The sequence below is a fragment of the Ascaphus truei genome, chromosome 6 (genome assembly GCF_040206685.1).
Source record: "Ascaphus truei isolate aAscTru1 chromosome 6, aAscTru1.hap1, whole genome shotgun sequence".
Taxonomy (NCBI): Eukaryota; Metazoa; Chordata; class Amphibia; order Anura; family Ascaphidae; genus Ascaphus; species Ascaphus truei.
Window position 1 is genome coordinate 132755598 of NC_134488.1, and position 15252 is coordinate 132770849.

The following is a 15252-nucleotide window of genomic DNA, read 5'->3' on the forward strand; positions in this document are numbered from 1 at the left end:
TTAGCGTTTCCTCAGAATGTGATATATACGCTCGTTGCAGATGTATCCCCGGTATGTCTCTATTTGTATAGCCCATCAATATACACGGCACTCTGCTTTACGGCAGTAATACATGGGACATAATGGGACTGGGCGCTTCCTACATAAAACATTAGGGAAGCAAATCCTTGCCCCGAGTAGCTTACAATCTAAGGGGTTAGTGGGAGAACTTACAGACACAGTAGGCGGGTGTTCAATGTTGGGATTTGTAGAAGCTCCTTTCCCTGAGCAGGGTGACCCTGTTTTAATTCATTCCCCACAGGGGTCACCTTTCTGTGAGCAGGGTGACCCTGTTTTAATTCATCCCCCCCATGGGGTCACCTTTCTGTGAGCAGGGTGGAGCAGGGTGACCCTGTTTTAATTCATTCCCCCCATGGGGTCACCTTTCTGTGAGCAGGGTGACCCTGTTTTAATTCATTCCTCACACGGGGTCACTTTTCTGTGAGCAGGGTGACCCTGTTTTCATTCATTCCCCACAGGGGGTCACCTTTCTGTGAGCAGGGTGACCCTGTTTTAATTCATTCCCCACAGGGGGTCACCTTTCTGTGCGCAGGGTGACCCTGTTTTAATTCATTCCCCACAGGGGGTCACCTTTCTGTGAGCAGGGTGACCCTGTTTTAATTCATTCCCCACAGGGGGTCACCTTTCTGTGAGCAGGGTGACCCTGTTTTAATTCATTCCCCCATGGGGTCACCTTTCTGTGAGCAGGGTGGCCCTGTTTTAATTCATTCCCCAGAGGGGGTCACCTTTCTGTGAGCAGGGTGACCCTGTTTTAATTCATTCCCCCATGGGGTCACCTTTCTGTGAGCAGGGTGGCCCTGTTTTAATTCATTCCCCACAGGGGGTCACCTTTCTGTGAGCAGGGTGGAGCAGGGTGACCCTGTTTTAATTCATTCCCCACAGGGGGTCACCTTTCTGTGAGCAGGGTGACCCTGTTTTAATTCATTCCCCACGGGGGCGGGGGGGTCACCTTTCTGTGAGCAGGGTGGAGCAGGGTGACCCTGTTTTAATTCATTCCCCACCGGGGGTCACCTTTCTGTGAGCAGGGTGACCCTGTTTTAAATCATTCCCCACAGGGGGTCACCTTTCTGTGAGCAGGGTGGAGCAGGGTGACCCTGTTTTAATTCATTCCCCACAGGGGGTCACCTTTCTGTGAGCAGGGTGGAGCAGGGTGACCCTGTTTTAATTCATTCCCCACAGGGGGTCACCTTTCTGTGAGCAGGGTGGAACAGGGTGACCCTGTTTTAAATGATTCCCCACAGGGGGTCACCTTTCTGTGAGCAGGGTGACCCTGTTTTAATTCATTCCCCACAGGGGGTCACCTTTCTGTGAGCAGGGTGACCCTGTTTTAATTCATTCCCCACAGGGGGTCACCTTTCTGTGAGCAGGGTGACCCTGTTTTAATTCATTCCCCCATGGGGTCACCTTTCTGTGAGCAGGGTGGCCCTGTTTTAATTCATTCCCCCATGGGGTCACCTTTCTGTGAGCAGGGTGACCCTGTTTTAATTCATTCCCCACAGGGGGTCACTTTTCTGTGAGCAGGGTGACCCTGTTTTAATTCATTCCCCACAGGGGGTCACCTTTCTGTGAGCAGGGTGGAGCAGGGTGACCCTGTTTTAATTCATTCCCCACAGGGGGTCACCTTTCTGTGAGGAGGGTGACCCTGTTTTAATTCATTCCCCACGGGGGGGGGGGGTCACCTTTCTGTGAGCAGGGTGGAGCAGGGTGACCCTGTTTTAATTCATTCCCCACGGGGGGGGTCTCCTTTCTGTGAGCAGGGTGACCCTGTTTTTATTCATTCCCCACAGGGGGTCACCTTTCTGGTGCAAATTCTGTTTGCTTTTCTATTAACTAGAGAGAGAAAAAGTTCCGAGCGCCTCCAGCAGTTACAGAGTTAAAAAGTCTCTATTTGTATAGCCCATCAATATACACGGCACTCTGCTTTACGGCAGTAATACATGGGACATAATGGGACTGGGCGCTTCCTACATAAAACATTAGGGAAGCAAATCCTTGCCCTGAGTAGCTTACAATCTAAGGGGTTAGTGGGAGAACTTACAGACACAGTAGGCGGGTGTTCAATGTTGGGATTTGTAGAAGCTCCTTTCCCTGAGCAGGGTGACCCTGTTTTAATTCATTCCCCACAGGGGTCACCTTTCTGTGAGCAGGGTGACCCTGTTTTAATTCATCCCCCCCATGGGGTCACCTTTCTGTGAGCAGGGTGGAGCAGGGTGACCCTGTTTTAATTCATTCCCCCCATGGGGTCACCTTTCTGTGAGCAGGGTGACCCTGTTTTAATTCATTCCTCACACGGGGTCACTTTTCTGTGAGCAGGGTGACCCTGTTTTAATTCATTCCCCACAGGGGGTCACCTTTCTGTGAGCAGGGTGACCCTGTTTTAATTCATTCCCCACAGGGGGTCACCTTTCTGTGCGCAGGGTGACCCTGTTTTAATTCATTCCCCACAGGGGGTCACCTTTCTGTGAGCAGGGTGACCCTGTTTTAATTCATTCCCCACAGGGGGTCACCTTTCTGTGAGCAGGGTGACCCTGTTTTAATTCATTCCCCCATGGGGTCACCTTTCTGTGAGCAGGGTGGCCCTGTTTTAATTCATTCCCCAGAGGGGGTCACCTTTCTGTGAGCAGGGTGACCCTGTTTTAATTCATTCCCCCATGGGGTCACCTTTCTGTGAGCAGGGTGGCCCTGTTTTAATTTATTCCCCACAGGGGGTCACCTTTCTGTGAGCAGGGTGGAGCAGGGTGACCCTGTTTTAATTCATTCCCCACAGGGGGTCACCTTTCTGTGAGCAGGGTGACCCTGTTTTAATTCATTCCCCACGGGGGTGGGGGGGTCACCTTTCTGTGAGCAGGGTGGAGCAGGGTGACCCTGTTTTAATTCATTCCCCACCGGGGGTCACCTTTCTGTGAGCAGGGTGACCCTGTTTTAAATCATTCCCCACAGGGGGTCACCTTTCTGTGAGCAGGGTGGAGCAGGGTGACCCTGTTTTAATTCATTCCCCACAGGGGGTCACCTTTCTGTGAGCAGGGTGGAGCAGGGTGACCCTGTTTTAATTCATTCCCCACAGGGGGTCACCTTTCTGTGAGCAGGGTGGAACAGGGTGACCCTGTTTTAAATGATTCCCCACAGGGGGTCACCTTTCTGTGAGCAGGGTGACCCTGTTTTAATTCATTCCCCACAGGGGGTCACCTTTCTGTGAGCAGGGTGACCCTGTTTTAATTCATTCCCCACAGGGGGTCACCTTTCTGTGAGCAGGGTGACCCTGTTTTAATTCATTCCCCCATGGGGTCACCTTTCTGTGAGCAGGGTGGCCCTGTTTTAATTCATTCCCCCATGGGGTCACCTTTCTGTGAGCAGGGTGACCCTGTTTTAATTCATTCCCCACAGGGGGTCACTTTTCTGTGAGCAGGGTGACCCTGTTTTAATTCATTCCCCACAGGGGGTCACCTTTCTGTGAGCAGGGTGGCCCTGTTTTAATTCATTCCCCACGGGGGGGGGGGGGTCACCTTTCTGTGAGCAGGGTGGAGCAGGGTGACCCTGTTTTAATTCATTCCCCACAGGGGGTCACCTTTCTGTGAGCAGGGTGACCCTGTTTTAATTCATTCCCCACGGGGGGGGGGGGGGTCACCTTTCTGTGAGCAGGGTGGAGCAGGGTGACCCTGTTTTAATTCATTCCCCACGGGGGGGTCTCCTTTCTGTGAGCAGGGTGACCCTGTTTTAATTCATTCCCCACGGGGGGGTCTCCTTTCTGTGAGCAGGGTGACCCTGTTTTAATTCATTCCCCCCATGGGGTCACCTTTCTGTGAGCAGGGTGACCCTGTTTTAATTCATTCCTCACACGGGGTCACTTTTCTGTGAGCAGGGTGACCCTGTTTTAATTCATTCCCCACAGGGGGTCACCTTTCTGTGAGCAGGGTGACCCTGTTTTAATTCATTCCCCACAGGGGGTCACCTTTCTGTGCGCAGGGTGACCCTGTTTTAATTCATTCCCCACAGGGGGTCACCTTTCTGTGAGCAGGGTGACCCTGTTTTAATTCATTCCCCACAGGGGGTCACCTTTCTGTGAGCAGGGTGACCCTGTTTTAATTCATTCCCCCATGGGGTCACCTTTCTGTGAGCAGGGTGGCCCTGTTTTAATTCATTCCCCAGAGGGGGTCGCCTTTCTGTGAGCAGGGTGACCCTGTTTTAATTCATTCCCCCATGGGGTCACCTTTCTGTGAGCAGGGTGGCCCTGTTTTAATTCATTCCCCACAGGGGGTCACCTTTCTGTGAGCAGGGTGGAGCAGGGTGACCCTGTTTTAATTCATTCCCCACAGGGGGTCACCTTTCTGTGAGCAGGGTGACCCTGTTTTAATTCATTCCCCACGGGGGCGGGGGGGTCACCTTTCTGTGAGCAGGGTGGAGCAGGGTGACCCTGTTTTAATTCATTCCCCACCGGGGGTCACCTTTCTGTGAGCAGGGTGACCCTGTTTTAAATCATTCCCCACAGGGGGTCACCTTTCTGTGAGCAGGGTGGAGCAGGGTGACCCTGTTTTAATTCATTCCCCACAGGGGGTCACCTTTCTGTGAGCAGGGTGGAGCAGGGTGACCCTGTTTTAATTCATTCCCCACAGGGGGTCACCTTTCTGTGAGCAGGGTGGAACAGGGTGACCCTGTTTTAAATGATTCCCCACAGGGGGTCACCTTTCTGTGAGCAGGGTGACCCTGTTTTAATTCATTCCCCACAGGGGGTCACCTTTCTGTGAGCAGGGTGACCCTGTTTTAATTCATTCCCCACAGGGGGTCACCTTTCTGTGAGCAGGGTGACCCTGTTTTAATTCATTCCCCCATGGGGTCACCTTTCTGTGAGCAGGGTGGCCCTGTTTTAATTCATTCCCCCATGGGGTCACCTTTCTGTGAGCAGGGTGACCCTGTTTTAATTCATTCCCCACAGGGGGTCACTTTTCTGTGAGCAGGGTGACCCTGTTTTAATTCATTCCCCACAGGGGGTCACCTTTCTGTGAGCAGGGTGGCCCTGTTTTAATTCATTCCCCACGGGGGGGGGGGGGGGGTCACCTTTCTGTGAGCAGGGTGGAGCAGGGTGACCCTGTTTTAATTCATTCCCCACAGGGGGTCACCTTTCTGTGAGCAGGGTGACCCTGTTTTAATTCATTCCCCACGGGGGGGGGGGGGTCACCTTTCTGTGAGCAGGGTGGAGCAGGGTGACCCTGTTTTAATTCATTCCCCACGGGGGGGTCTCCTTTCTGTGAGCAGGGTGACCCTGTTTTAATTCATTCCCCACGGGGGGGTCTCCTTTCTGTGAGCAGGGTGACCCTGTTTTAATTCATTCCCCACAGGGGGTCACCTTTCTGTGAGCAGGGTGACCCTGTTTTAATTCATTCCCCACAGGGGGTCACCTTTCTGGTGCAAATTCTGTTTGCTTTTCTATTAACTAGAGAGAGAAAAAGTTCCGAGCGCCTCCAGCAGTTACAGAGTTAAAAAGTCACTTGAGCTTTGGGCATGCCTGCCATCCATAAGGATCTTCAGAAGGTAGGTTACCAAGCGATGTCCTATCCACAGACTTGGAATAGAGCAGGGGTAGCAAACGCCAGTCCTCAAGAGCTACCAACAGGTCAGGTTTTCAGGATATCCCAGCATCAGCACAAGTGGCTCAATTGGTCCCTACTTCAGCACAGGTGGTACCTGCTTCAGCACAGGTGGCTCAATCAGAGGCTCAGTCTTTGACTGAGCCACCTGTGGTGAAGCTGCGACATCATGAAAACCTGACCTGTTGAGAGGGGTTTGAGGCCGGGCGTTGAGCACCCCTGCACTCTGAATGCCCAGCAGGTTTGCCTGGGTAACTCACCCCTCAGGTGTGGGCGGTTTATGCAGGTCTTGTGATTGAGAACACCTCGCATCCCTCCCTGTGATTAGCTAATTGGGGTCACACCTCCCCTCATTCTGCAGCCTACATTATGAGGCACAGGACAGGGGTCTGGCAGGTAACTCTGGTCTGCAGTTGGGGTCTGATTCCCAGGTGAGTGTTTAATGTATTTGGATTTGCCAGATTGTTACTCAACAAGTTTATTACTCCTGCTTAATACTCCAGGAATAGTCCCCCTCATCCCTGCATGGTTATGTTCTGGAAGCTTCTCCATGTTATCTTTAGTCTGTTCCAATGTTTCACAGACTTAGGGCCTCATGCAGAGAGCAGCGCTAAAATAAAATGGAGATGTTAATAAATTGTACCTGTAATGGCGTGATTTTATCTCCATATGCAGAAAGGCCCGAAAACTGCATTTAAAATGATGTGTGAATATGGAGACTTTCAACCGGCGAGATGCGCGCTGGGGAAACATGTTTGAAAAAAACCGCGTTTTTTTTCTCTTTTCCCTCTCGCCGGTGAGCTCCAGCTTCCTGCCAACTTTTTTTGGCGGAGCAAATAGTACAATTTCTCTCCATTTTAATGGCGCGAACAGCCACTAGATGGCGATCGCGCCTTTCTGCATACGGCGGTTTAAAAGACTGCAGAAATATAGGGTCTCGCCAACCGTGCGGCGCGTTTTCCAAAAAAAAAAAAATTGCGCTTTTCTCTCTTTTCCCCTCATTCGCGCCAGTTCTTTACTTTTGGATGAAATATTTCGCTGTAAACTGGCAAAACACAGCTTCTCGCTGCTCTCTGCATGAGGCCCCTTAGCCTATGCGGAGAGCAGCGGTATCGGATATATCGGCATTTATTGGCGCAATATGCATACAGAAAGTCAGGAAATGCCGAGTAGAGAAAAAAGCGCCATTTTTTTTTCTTTGTAAATCTCGCCAGGTTTTAAAAGGTCCCTATTCAGAAAGGCACGATCGCCATCTAGCGGCCGTTCGCGCCAATAAAATGGCGCGATATTCAACAATTTGCTCCGCCAACAAAAGTTGGCAAGAAGCTGGAGCTCGGCGGCCAGAGGGAAAATAAAAAAAAAAACCCGCGATTTTTTTAAAACATGTTTCACCAGCGCGCATCTCGCCGGTTGAAACTCTCCATATGCAGACGTGATTTTAAATGCAGTTTTAGGACCTTTCTGCATATGGAGATAAAATCACGCCAAAAAAGGTACTATTTATTAACATCTCCAATTAATTCCACCGCTGCTCTCTGCATAGGCCCCTAAATGAGCTTTGAGACAGTGGTTTCCTTGTGATGCGTTTCCACCTCTTTAAACTTATTTAAATGTGGGGATTTTATTTTTCCCTCACCTGTAACTTATTAATTCTATATATAAGCTGCCACTGACCCCCTGTGCTGAAGGGAACTGCTCTGTTACTGGCACCTTGGTCACTGCTTGGGACAAACCGCCCAGTAATAAGCTGGTATAAGTATTGCAGGGGTGCTCAGGCATGCTATGCCCCCCCCTCCCAACAGGTCAGGTTTTCAGGATATCCCTGTCAGCACAGGTGGCTCAGTCAGACTGAGCCTGATTAAGCCACCTGTGCTGAAGCAGGGCCTGATTGAGCCACCTATGCTGAAGCTGGGATAACCTGACCTTTTGTGGGGGGGTTGAGAACTGGAGTTGAGCCCCCCGCCCCTCTATTACAGTAAAGTTGCTAATCGAGCAGCAGATAATACAAGACCAGAACTAGCTCATTGGCTGCTGGGGTTGGTAGGTACCTTGTATTGTTTCCTCCTGACACTGTGGACCTGGTGACTTGGGGTGGCCATGTACAGTAGCCCCGGGCTTGGGGTGGTTGATGTAAAGACTAAAAGCTTTTTACCCCAATCCATCTGACATTGAAACGCTGTTCTTGCTGCGCATAAGCCCAGTCAGATCCTACCCGCGGGGACTTATCTTGTACCTGGTGTCCCGTCCGCAATTTGGGTGCAAAAGGTTAAAGAAATCTCCTATGGACCCCCCCCCCCCCCCTGCTTTCCTTTTATTACACATCCGCTGCTGGGTTTTGGTCAGGTTTGGCAGCAGGGACTTTTATTTAATGAAAGCTAAAGTGTTTGTGTTTAATCTGCAGACCCTCGCCCCGTACATTGAAACCTCTCACCTTATGGCTGTGCCGCTGGGGGGGGGGGGGGGGAGGGACACTTAGATACAAGTAACCCCAAAAACTTGCGTTGCTGCTTAATCCCCTCTTGCATGAAGTGGTTAGCTGCTGCAGAACATCCCAACGGGTGGGTTCTGGTTACCGTACCACATAGTGGCACATCACATAGCATAAAACAGGGCTGGCAGGACCACACATTGCAATCCAATTTATTTGGGCAATTGGATTAAATACTAGTTGGAGACCTCTTGAAAACCTGGCCTGTTGGTCGTGAGTATTGAACATGAGACTTCCTGTCTTGGGAAACTGTGGGTCTTTCTTCCACCTCTGGCGTTAACAGGAACCCTCCTCTGCATTTACTGTACACGTGGAGCCGCAGTAAGTGTAGAGATACAGCACGTGAAATAACTCCTATTGTAGCTATAGAAATGGTAGTTAATGGTCAGGGCCATTTGGCCAGTGAGGAGCCCACCTGTGACTTCAGGTTCGATGAGGGAGAGATGAAGCACTACTGGAAAAAATAATTGCTAGAGAGTGTGTCCCCATTAAAAGGTTGTAAGATGCACCTTGAGAGAGAGCGGAAGCTCGAAACGCGTTGGTGGGGGCCTGAGGGCTTGTTTTGTATACCATGCTCTGATCCATTAAAACCTTTTAATGGGGACACACTCTCTAGCAATTATTTTTTCCAGTAGTGCTTCATCTCTCCCTCGTCGAACCTGTTGCAATCTTTGGAGAACCGGCAGCACACACCTGAGAAGGAAAAAGACCCACTAAAGACCACTCTACAAAACCGTGAGTGATTTGCTCCTGCACACACCAAGTAAATCCTATTCAATGAGTGAGACTGGACACAAGCAAGTGTGAGTATTCACCAATCAAGAGGTGTTACTCTCCCAGTTTATTGATATGTTGGATATGGTGTAACATTGGTTAAATGGTCTATCAATTTGTGGGACACTTCAAGGAAATGGAATTATAGTTATCATATTTTAGGAAACCAATCAGCTGGTTGGGTCTGTGTTAGAGCACCATACAGCTTTTTCTTGCACCTGTGACTTCAGTAAGTGTGCAGCCTACGGAGCACTGCCTGTTTATTAAAGGTTGAGTTGAACCAGGGGGTCTGAGGCTTTGCTGCAGGTGAAGGGATGGGTAGATAAGTTGGGCAATGAGGTCTGTAGCTTATTTTCTAACGTTCCTTGATTGAGAAGTTTGGGGCCTGTGCCCTCAGGCTGAAATTAACAAAAGGCCTAGTGAAGCCCTGCTGGGCGTCTTGGTAATTAGAACCGAATGTCTTCTATCACTGATCAAAGCTTGTTGCCTCTTGTCCTCAGTTTGCCTCCGTCTCGTTCTTGCAATATGCGTCTGGAAATCGAGGCCGCTGTCACTTTCCTCATGAAGGTCCTGAACCGGAAGAAGAGTCTGGAGCCTGCCCGGGCGGAGGCTCTGGGAGTGAGCCTGACACTGCTGCTGAGTCACAGATACCAGGGTCACTGGTACCCAGACAAGCCTGACAGGGGCCAGGCATACCGGTGAGAACAGATTCTGGGGCAAACCCTGTGCATCAGAGATCCCATTGAGGGCTACAAAAAATGATCTCCATTTCCCCCTTGATACATGGGGGAAGGATTTCCAAGGATAAATTGAAAGGTGTTTAAAATGTCACTATGTTGTACTTTCCCCATTGGGCTTTCTTGCTGCGTCACTGTCAGAAGAGCACCCACTCAGATCAGTAGCACCAAACATCTCACTTCAGCAGGGTCCTACTCAGTGCTGCGGTAAAATAGTCCCTCCACTTCTCCTGCTGCAGGTATCTTCAGGCCAGGCTCTGAAATTGAAGGGGTTGAATTAAAAACCAAAGATGCTTAAAGTCTGTGAGGGAACAAATTGTAACACTGACAATCGGTCCATGCACTATTCTGAAAGGACATTTGGGTCTCATTGATAAGTGTATGATTGCATAAGCTTTTCAGGGTGACTGTCTAATGCCCTATTCCTTACACACTACTTCTGTTGCACTTCAGTTCTCCCATGCAATTGCCTCTTCTCTTATGCTAACTGCCCCCCCATTGGCAGGTGTATCCGAATCAACCCCTGGCAGTATGTTGACGAGTCTTTGCTTCAGGCCTGTGTGCAAAGTGGTATCGAGTACTCCAGGCTTCCTCTCCCGCAGGAGCTTACTGTTTGGATTGATCCGTTTGAGGTCTGTGGAAGGTAAGTCTACGTTGGTGTGTTGTCTTGATAGCTGTGTAGTCATTGTGAGTTGGCTGGTACAAGTGCTATAAAGCATGGCACAAAGGACTCATAAACTTAGCATTTGGGCCAAGTCACATTAACACCTGCTGGAATGTGGCAAACATTGTGCTTTTCTCCAATTATAAGTTTCCTGTATTCTTATGCATGTCAGAAGAAGACTACCCCCTCATTCCCCTTCCCAATCTCCCTGAATGCGTTTGGCCATGTTTCTCAGTATGGTTGTTTGGGGGGGGGGGGGGGGTGGCTCTCAGGATAGTTCTGAAATCACAGGACTAGTGCAGAGAAGGTGGAATCTGTGGGGAGGTTCACATTTTATCAATGAGACATTCAACTGTAACTTTCTTTTCTCAGGTTGGGAGAGAACAATGATTTCTTCACAATAGCTACATTCAAATATGAAGTGGAAGTCCCAGTACCGATGCCAAAGCACCCAGCCCGAGAAACTTCGGATTACTCCTCCGAGGGACCGTCCTCTGAATATGTTTCGGAGACCTCCTCAGATGATGAAATAACTGGGAAAAAATGTAACATCTCCGAAGACCAGAGTCCTCTCCCATCAAGCGGTGACACGATTGATGCTCTCCAGTGGCCTCAGAACACAAGCACTGGATGTCCCACAAATGGGGCACCAGATGACCAAGCTAAGGTTGGACATGACGTGACCCTAAATGTTTACAGTGTCCTGCAGCCAAACAATGAGGGTGACACCTGTCAGTCAAAAGGGGATCCAAAAGCCTCTATGTTCTTGCCAAGTGACCCACAAGTTTCCCTTCTAGAGGGGATGCATTGCTTGGAAACACTAGCCAATATTATTGTAGGGGAAACTGGACCACACCTATAAAAAAAGCAAGATCCTTGCTGATCTGTACTTCTGATGGTGAGCAGTGCGTGTTTGGCATCGCTCTGATCTTTCATTTATCAATGGGGTTTTTTTTTTTAATGGGACACTGAATTACCCCGATTAGACTGTATTTTTACGTGAGACTTTCTGGCGCTTTGGTAGAGCGCTTGTGAGATTATTCGGTGAGGGGCTCTGCAGGTCTCTGGCGCTCAGGGAGTTGAATGATTGGATTCTGGGATTTTTATCTTGTATTTAATTGGTCCTGTATCTAGTGACGCCTCGCACACCATTCCCGAATGAGCCAAATAACACCATTTAGTGCTGAAGGGACTGGGTTATATGGGCAACGCCCAGAACTCTGTTGGGGCTTTTAAAGGGGTTGGGAGTGAGGGTGTCTACCCCAACATCCATAAATCTAGAACCATTTCATAGTCTGACATAACGGGTCCCCTATTAGAAAAGATTGTGTTGGACTAATCTTTTACTACTATATATTTTAATTTTTTAACTTTACTTCAGACTCTTGCGGTTGAACCTGGCCTGTTGCCAGGCCCTGGCTCGTTAGAGGTTTCCTGGAGTTACATTTTTGGGGAGTTTTAAGACAAACCCCGCAGCTCCAAAACTATACCGCTGAGCTGCGGTTGGGATGGGGGTTGGCCTTAACCCTTTCAGTACCAAAGGTGACAATTGCAATGCATTTTGATCCCCTGGCAACAGAAGGGTTAAGTTTCTTATGGGATCTTTTTAATGCCGAATCCTCAGTGTTGCCGGTTTCTCCGCTGCCTTTTGCCGGAGCAGCGGTGTGGGGCGAGCTGCTAAAGGATATCAGTTTTATGGTCTCTGCATAGAATGGGTGAGAATAAGGGGCTTTTATACAGCGTACCCGTCTCTCGCTGCCAGGAGAGGTGCAGGAGTGCGCCCCTAACCCCGCGTGGGAAACCGTGGCCAAGGATACAGCTTTATTTTATGGAGCTCTTAAAGCCTAACCTTCTTGTAGAAGGTGCCAAACAGGTTCTGGTTGGACTGGGCTTTATCCTCTTTGTGGCGGAGTTCTGTAACGCATTGTGCTGCCGGTTCTGTCAGCAAAGGGGATAAAGTGACAAGTTTAATCTGGGACCCGGGGGCAATGTTTAAAATCATTGGTTTTGGTTCCACCTACTGTATGTGTTGTGGGGCTAGGAGACAATAATTGGAGTGAGATACACAGGCTACTGTACTGTACTCATCTCGCGAGTATTGTTGATTTTTGTAGGTTTTTACTCCCACCCTCTTGCACCCAGGGATCTGCATCCTGTGCTGGGTGCATACTGTGTAAGTGTTGGCTTCTCTGCTGGTAGGAGCTGGCATCCCTGTGGCACATGCTGCCCCTTCTGGCAATCAATGGTTAACCAAGTTACCAACGCGGAAAATCTCCCTGCCATCAGTTCTGGGCTTGAGTCAAGATTGAGATCTGAGGTTCTGTTGCCACGGATAACTGTTTGCTTGATGCTGGACCATCTGGTATCAGCGGAGCTGGTACATTATTCTGCGCTGCTCTGACATACACTGCTGTCCTTGTACTGTATATTTTACTTCTGCCAGTGCTTACTGGTCTAGTTAAAGATGCACCTATGGCCTTCACACTGCATTAGATCCTTTATTCTGTGCTGGGCTATACTGGTGCGCAAATGAATGGTTCTGATCCGTGTAATAGCAAGGTAAATCATGTACAGTACTTCTGCACTGCAGAATAAATCCTTCTTGTAACAAATCTTTGTGTGGTATCTTTATTCTTCCTGAATCCCCTACGTACAAAGATCCAGTATGCAAAAGCACTGGGGAATATTGAGGTGTTAACTTACATTTATTTAGTAAGCGCTTGAGACATATATAAAAGTAACATTAGGGAAAGGAGTCCCTGCCCTGAAAAGCTCACAATCTAATTGGTAAGTAGGCAAGTGTTCTGGTAAGTGCGTCTGCAAGGGGCCATGGTCTATGTATGATGTGTATAGTCTCAGATGCTCTGTTAACGTGGTGTTTTCAGATGCTGCTTCTCCGCACCTGCTGTCATGCCTGTGTAGTTACACGTATGTGCTGCTGACGGGGAGATCACTGCGGGGGGCCGTGTGCATTTAGAATGTTTGTTTGGTTCTAGCCCAGTGGTCTCTAAACTCAGTCCAAGGGCAGCCACCAGCCCGGCTTTTATGGGTATCCCTGGTTCAGCAAAATCAGTGGCTCAGTCTTTGACTGAGCCCCCTGTGCTGAAACGGGGATATGCATGAAAGCCGGCCTGGGAGCGGCCCCTGGACTGAGTTTAGAGACCCCTTGGACTCTATCCCAGCACCACATGGCGAGGTTACGTGCCTGGTCTCTACAATAACTGAATCCAATATCTGTGCTGCAGCAGTTTAATCTGTGCTGGGTATATACTGGTGCTGTATACCTCTCTGTGCAGACATCTGCACACTATGCATGGTTAATATGAAGGCAGACACTGGTTTGGGCGAACACAGGAGTGGCCGACTGCAGTCACGTGCCACCGACCGATCAGGCGGCCCCTACTTCAGGACAGGTGGCTCAGTTGAAGACTGAGCTACTTGTGCTGAAGCTGGGACTGAGTCATCTGTGCTTAAGCAGGGATATCCTGAACCTGTCCTGTTGGTGGCCCTTGGACTGGATTTGGCCACTCATGCTATAGCACATCCATTTTGGTGGAATTACAGACGTGGCCGGCTTCTCACATGTGGGGAGTCGGCAGAGACCACTGACCTCTACAAGATGACCTGTCACAGCTGACCTGGGGTGGCCCTTGCGAGCTGGAGCTGGCCACTCCTGCTCTAAGGGTGGCAACATGCGATTTACAAGTCGTGAGTTTGTTTTTTGTTTTTGGGAGGGGGGCGGCTGTAATGGCCTATTTTTTTTTTTTTTTTTTTTTTTGGTTTTTGTTTTAAATCCGTTTGCTGCTATTGCGTGCGTCTGGCAGCACAGGGGTTAACACTCCTCGGTGGAGCCGTAATGACGTGGAAACGCGCCCAGGACACAGGCTTGTATCAGCCGGTACAAAGTCACATGACACCTCCGCGGCTGCGCATTGGAGTCGCTCCTCTGTGTATCTGCAGCTGCCCGTGTATCCGGCCCCGGCTCGCGCGGAGTGGCCCACACCCCGCGGGATTCTGCGTGCCGACTTCACTGCTTATTACTGACAAGCGGAATGTAACATGTCTCGCGTGGGGATTCCCTGCTCTGTGTGCTTAGTGTGCTAGTGTGCTGTGTGCTCTGTGCTAGTGTGCTCTGTGCTAGTGTGCTCTGGTTTTACACCATTTAGTAGCTGTGCAAATGTCATCTTTAGCACAGCTGTCTGCCCTGAGCACTATTAGTGTGAGTTTTATGTAACTTTAGTAGGTCTCTTGCACTTTTTTTTTTGTCCTGTATAAGATCTATAATAATTAGATATATTGCGAGGTTTTCCCAGAGACAGGTGCAGGCTAAAGGTCACCAGAGTAAAGTTAGATGCTCAGGAGCCAACAAAAAAAGGGCCACTTATACACACGTGAAAGTGAGCACCTGCGGTAACGTCATCAATGGTGACCTAACATGATAATATATTACAATTGCTGACAGTGCTGTACGTAGAATGTTGCAAGGAGTCTCTGCTCCATAGAGCTTACAATCTAATTTTGGTGATGTCACACGTGTGTGCCCTTGTGTCTGTTAACCCCTTCAGCACAGCAGGGGTTAAACTGAGGTAGTGGCATGCTGCTGGAAAGCAGTGAATTTGAAGATCACCCCCCCCCCCCCCTCTCCCCAGGAAAAAAAACAGGTCAGGTTTTAAGGATATCCCAGCTTCAGCACAGGTGCCTCAGACAGCTACCTGTGCTGAAGCTGGGACTGATTGAGCATCCTGTGCGGAAGCAGGGATATCCTGAAAATGTGACCTGGTGGGGGTGTCACTAGGTCTGGAGAAGAGCCAATGAGAGAGTGCATTATGTTGCACAGTCTCAATGTCCTTTCTGAACATGTGGCACCTCGCAGGTTACAGGATCCGTGTGCGATCTGCTGACAGGATACGCTAGTGATGCAGCAACTGAAACCCTGCAGATCTAGGG

At 49.5% G+C, this 15252-nt stretch overlaps 1 protein-coding gene across 1 annotated transcript; it reads left to right on the plus strand.

Moving 5' to 3' along the window:
- The first annotated feature begins 8982 nt into the window (after nucleotides 1-8982).
- LOC142496599 (maternal B9.10 protein-like) lies at nucleotides 8983-12841 on the plus strand. The gene is made up of 3 exons (XM_075603265.1): nucleotides 8983-9602; nucleotides 10147-10284; nucleotides 10678-12841. Exons 1-3 carry the CDS (start codon nucleotides 9361-9363, stop codon nucleotides 11165-11167), a joined length of 870 nt encoding a protein of 289 aa, XP_075459380.1. The 5' UTR covers nucleotides 8983-9360; the 3' UTR covers nucleotides 11168-12841.
- The last annotated feature ends 2411 nt before the right edge of the window (nucleotides 12842-15252 follow it).

Bases quoted from the DNA above. Each gene is read 5' to 3' on its own strand.
- LOC142496599 (XM_075603265.1), top strand. From the start codon at position 9,361: ATGTCTTCTATCACTGATCAAAGCTTGTTGCCTCTTGTCCTCAGTTTG. The intron at 9,603-10,146 runs GTGAGAACAGAT...CCCCATTGGCAG, and splicing joins GACAGGGGCCAGGCATACCG to GTGTATCCGAATCAACCCCT. The intron at 10,285-10,677 runs GTAAGTCTACGT...TTCTTTTCTCAG, and splicing joins CCGTTTGAGGTCTGTGGAAG to GTTGGGAGAGAACAATGATT.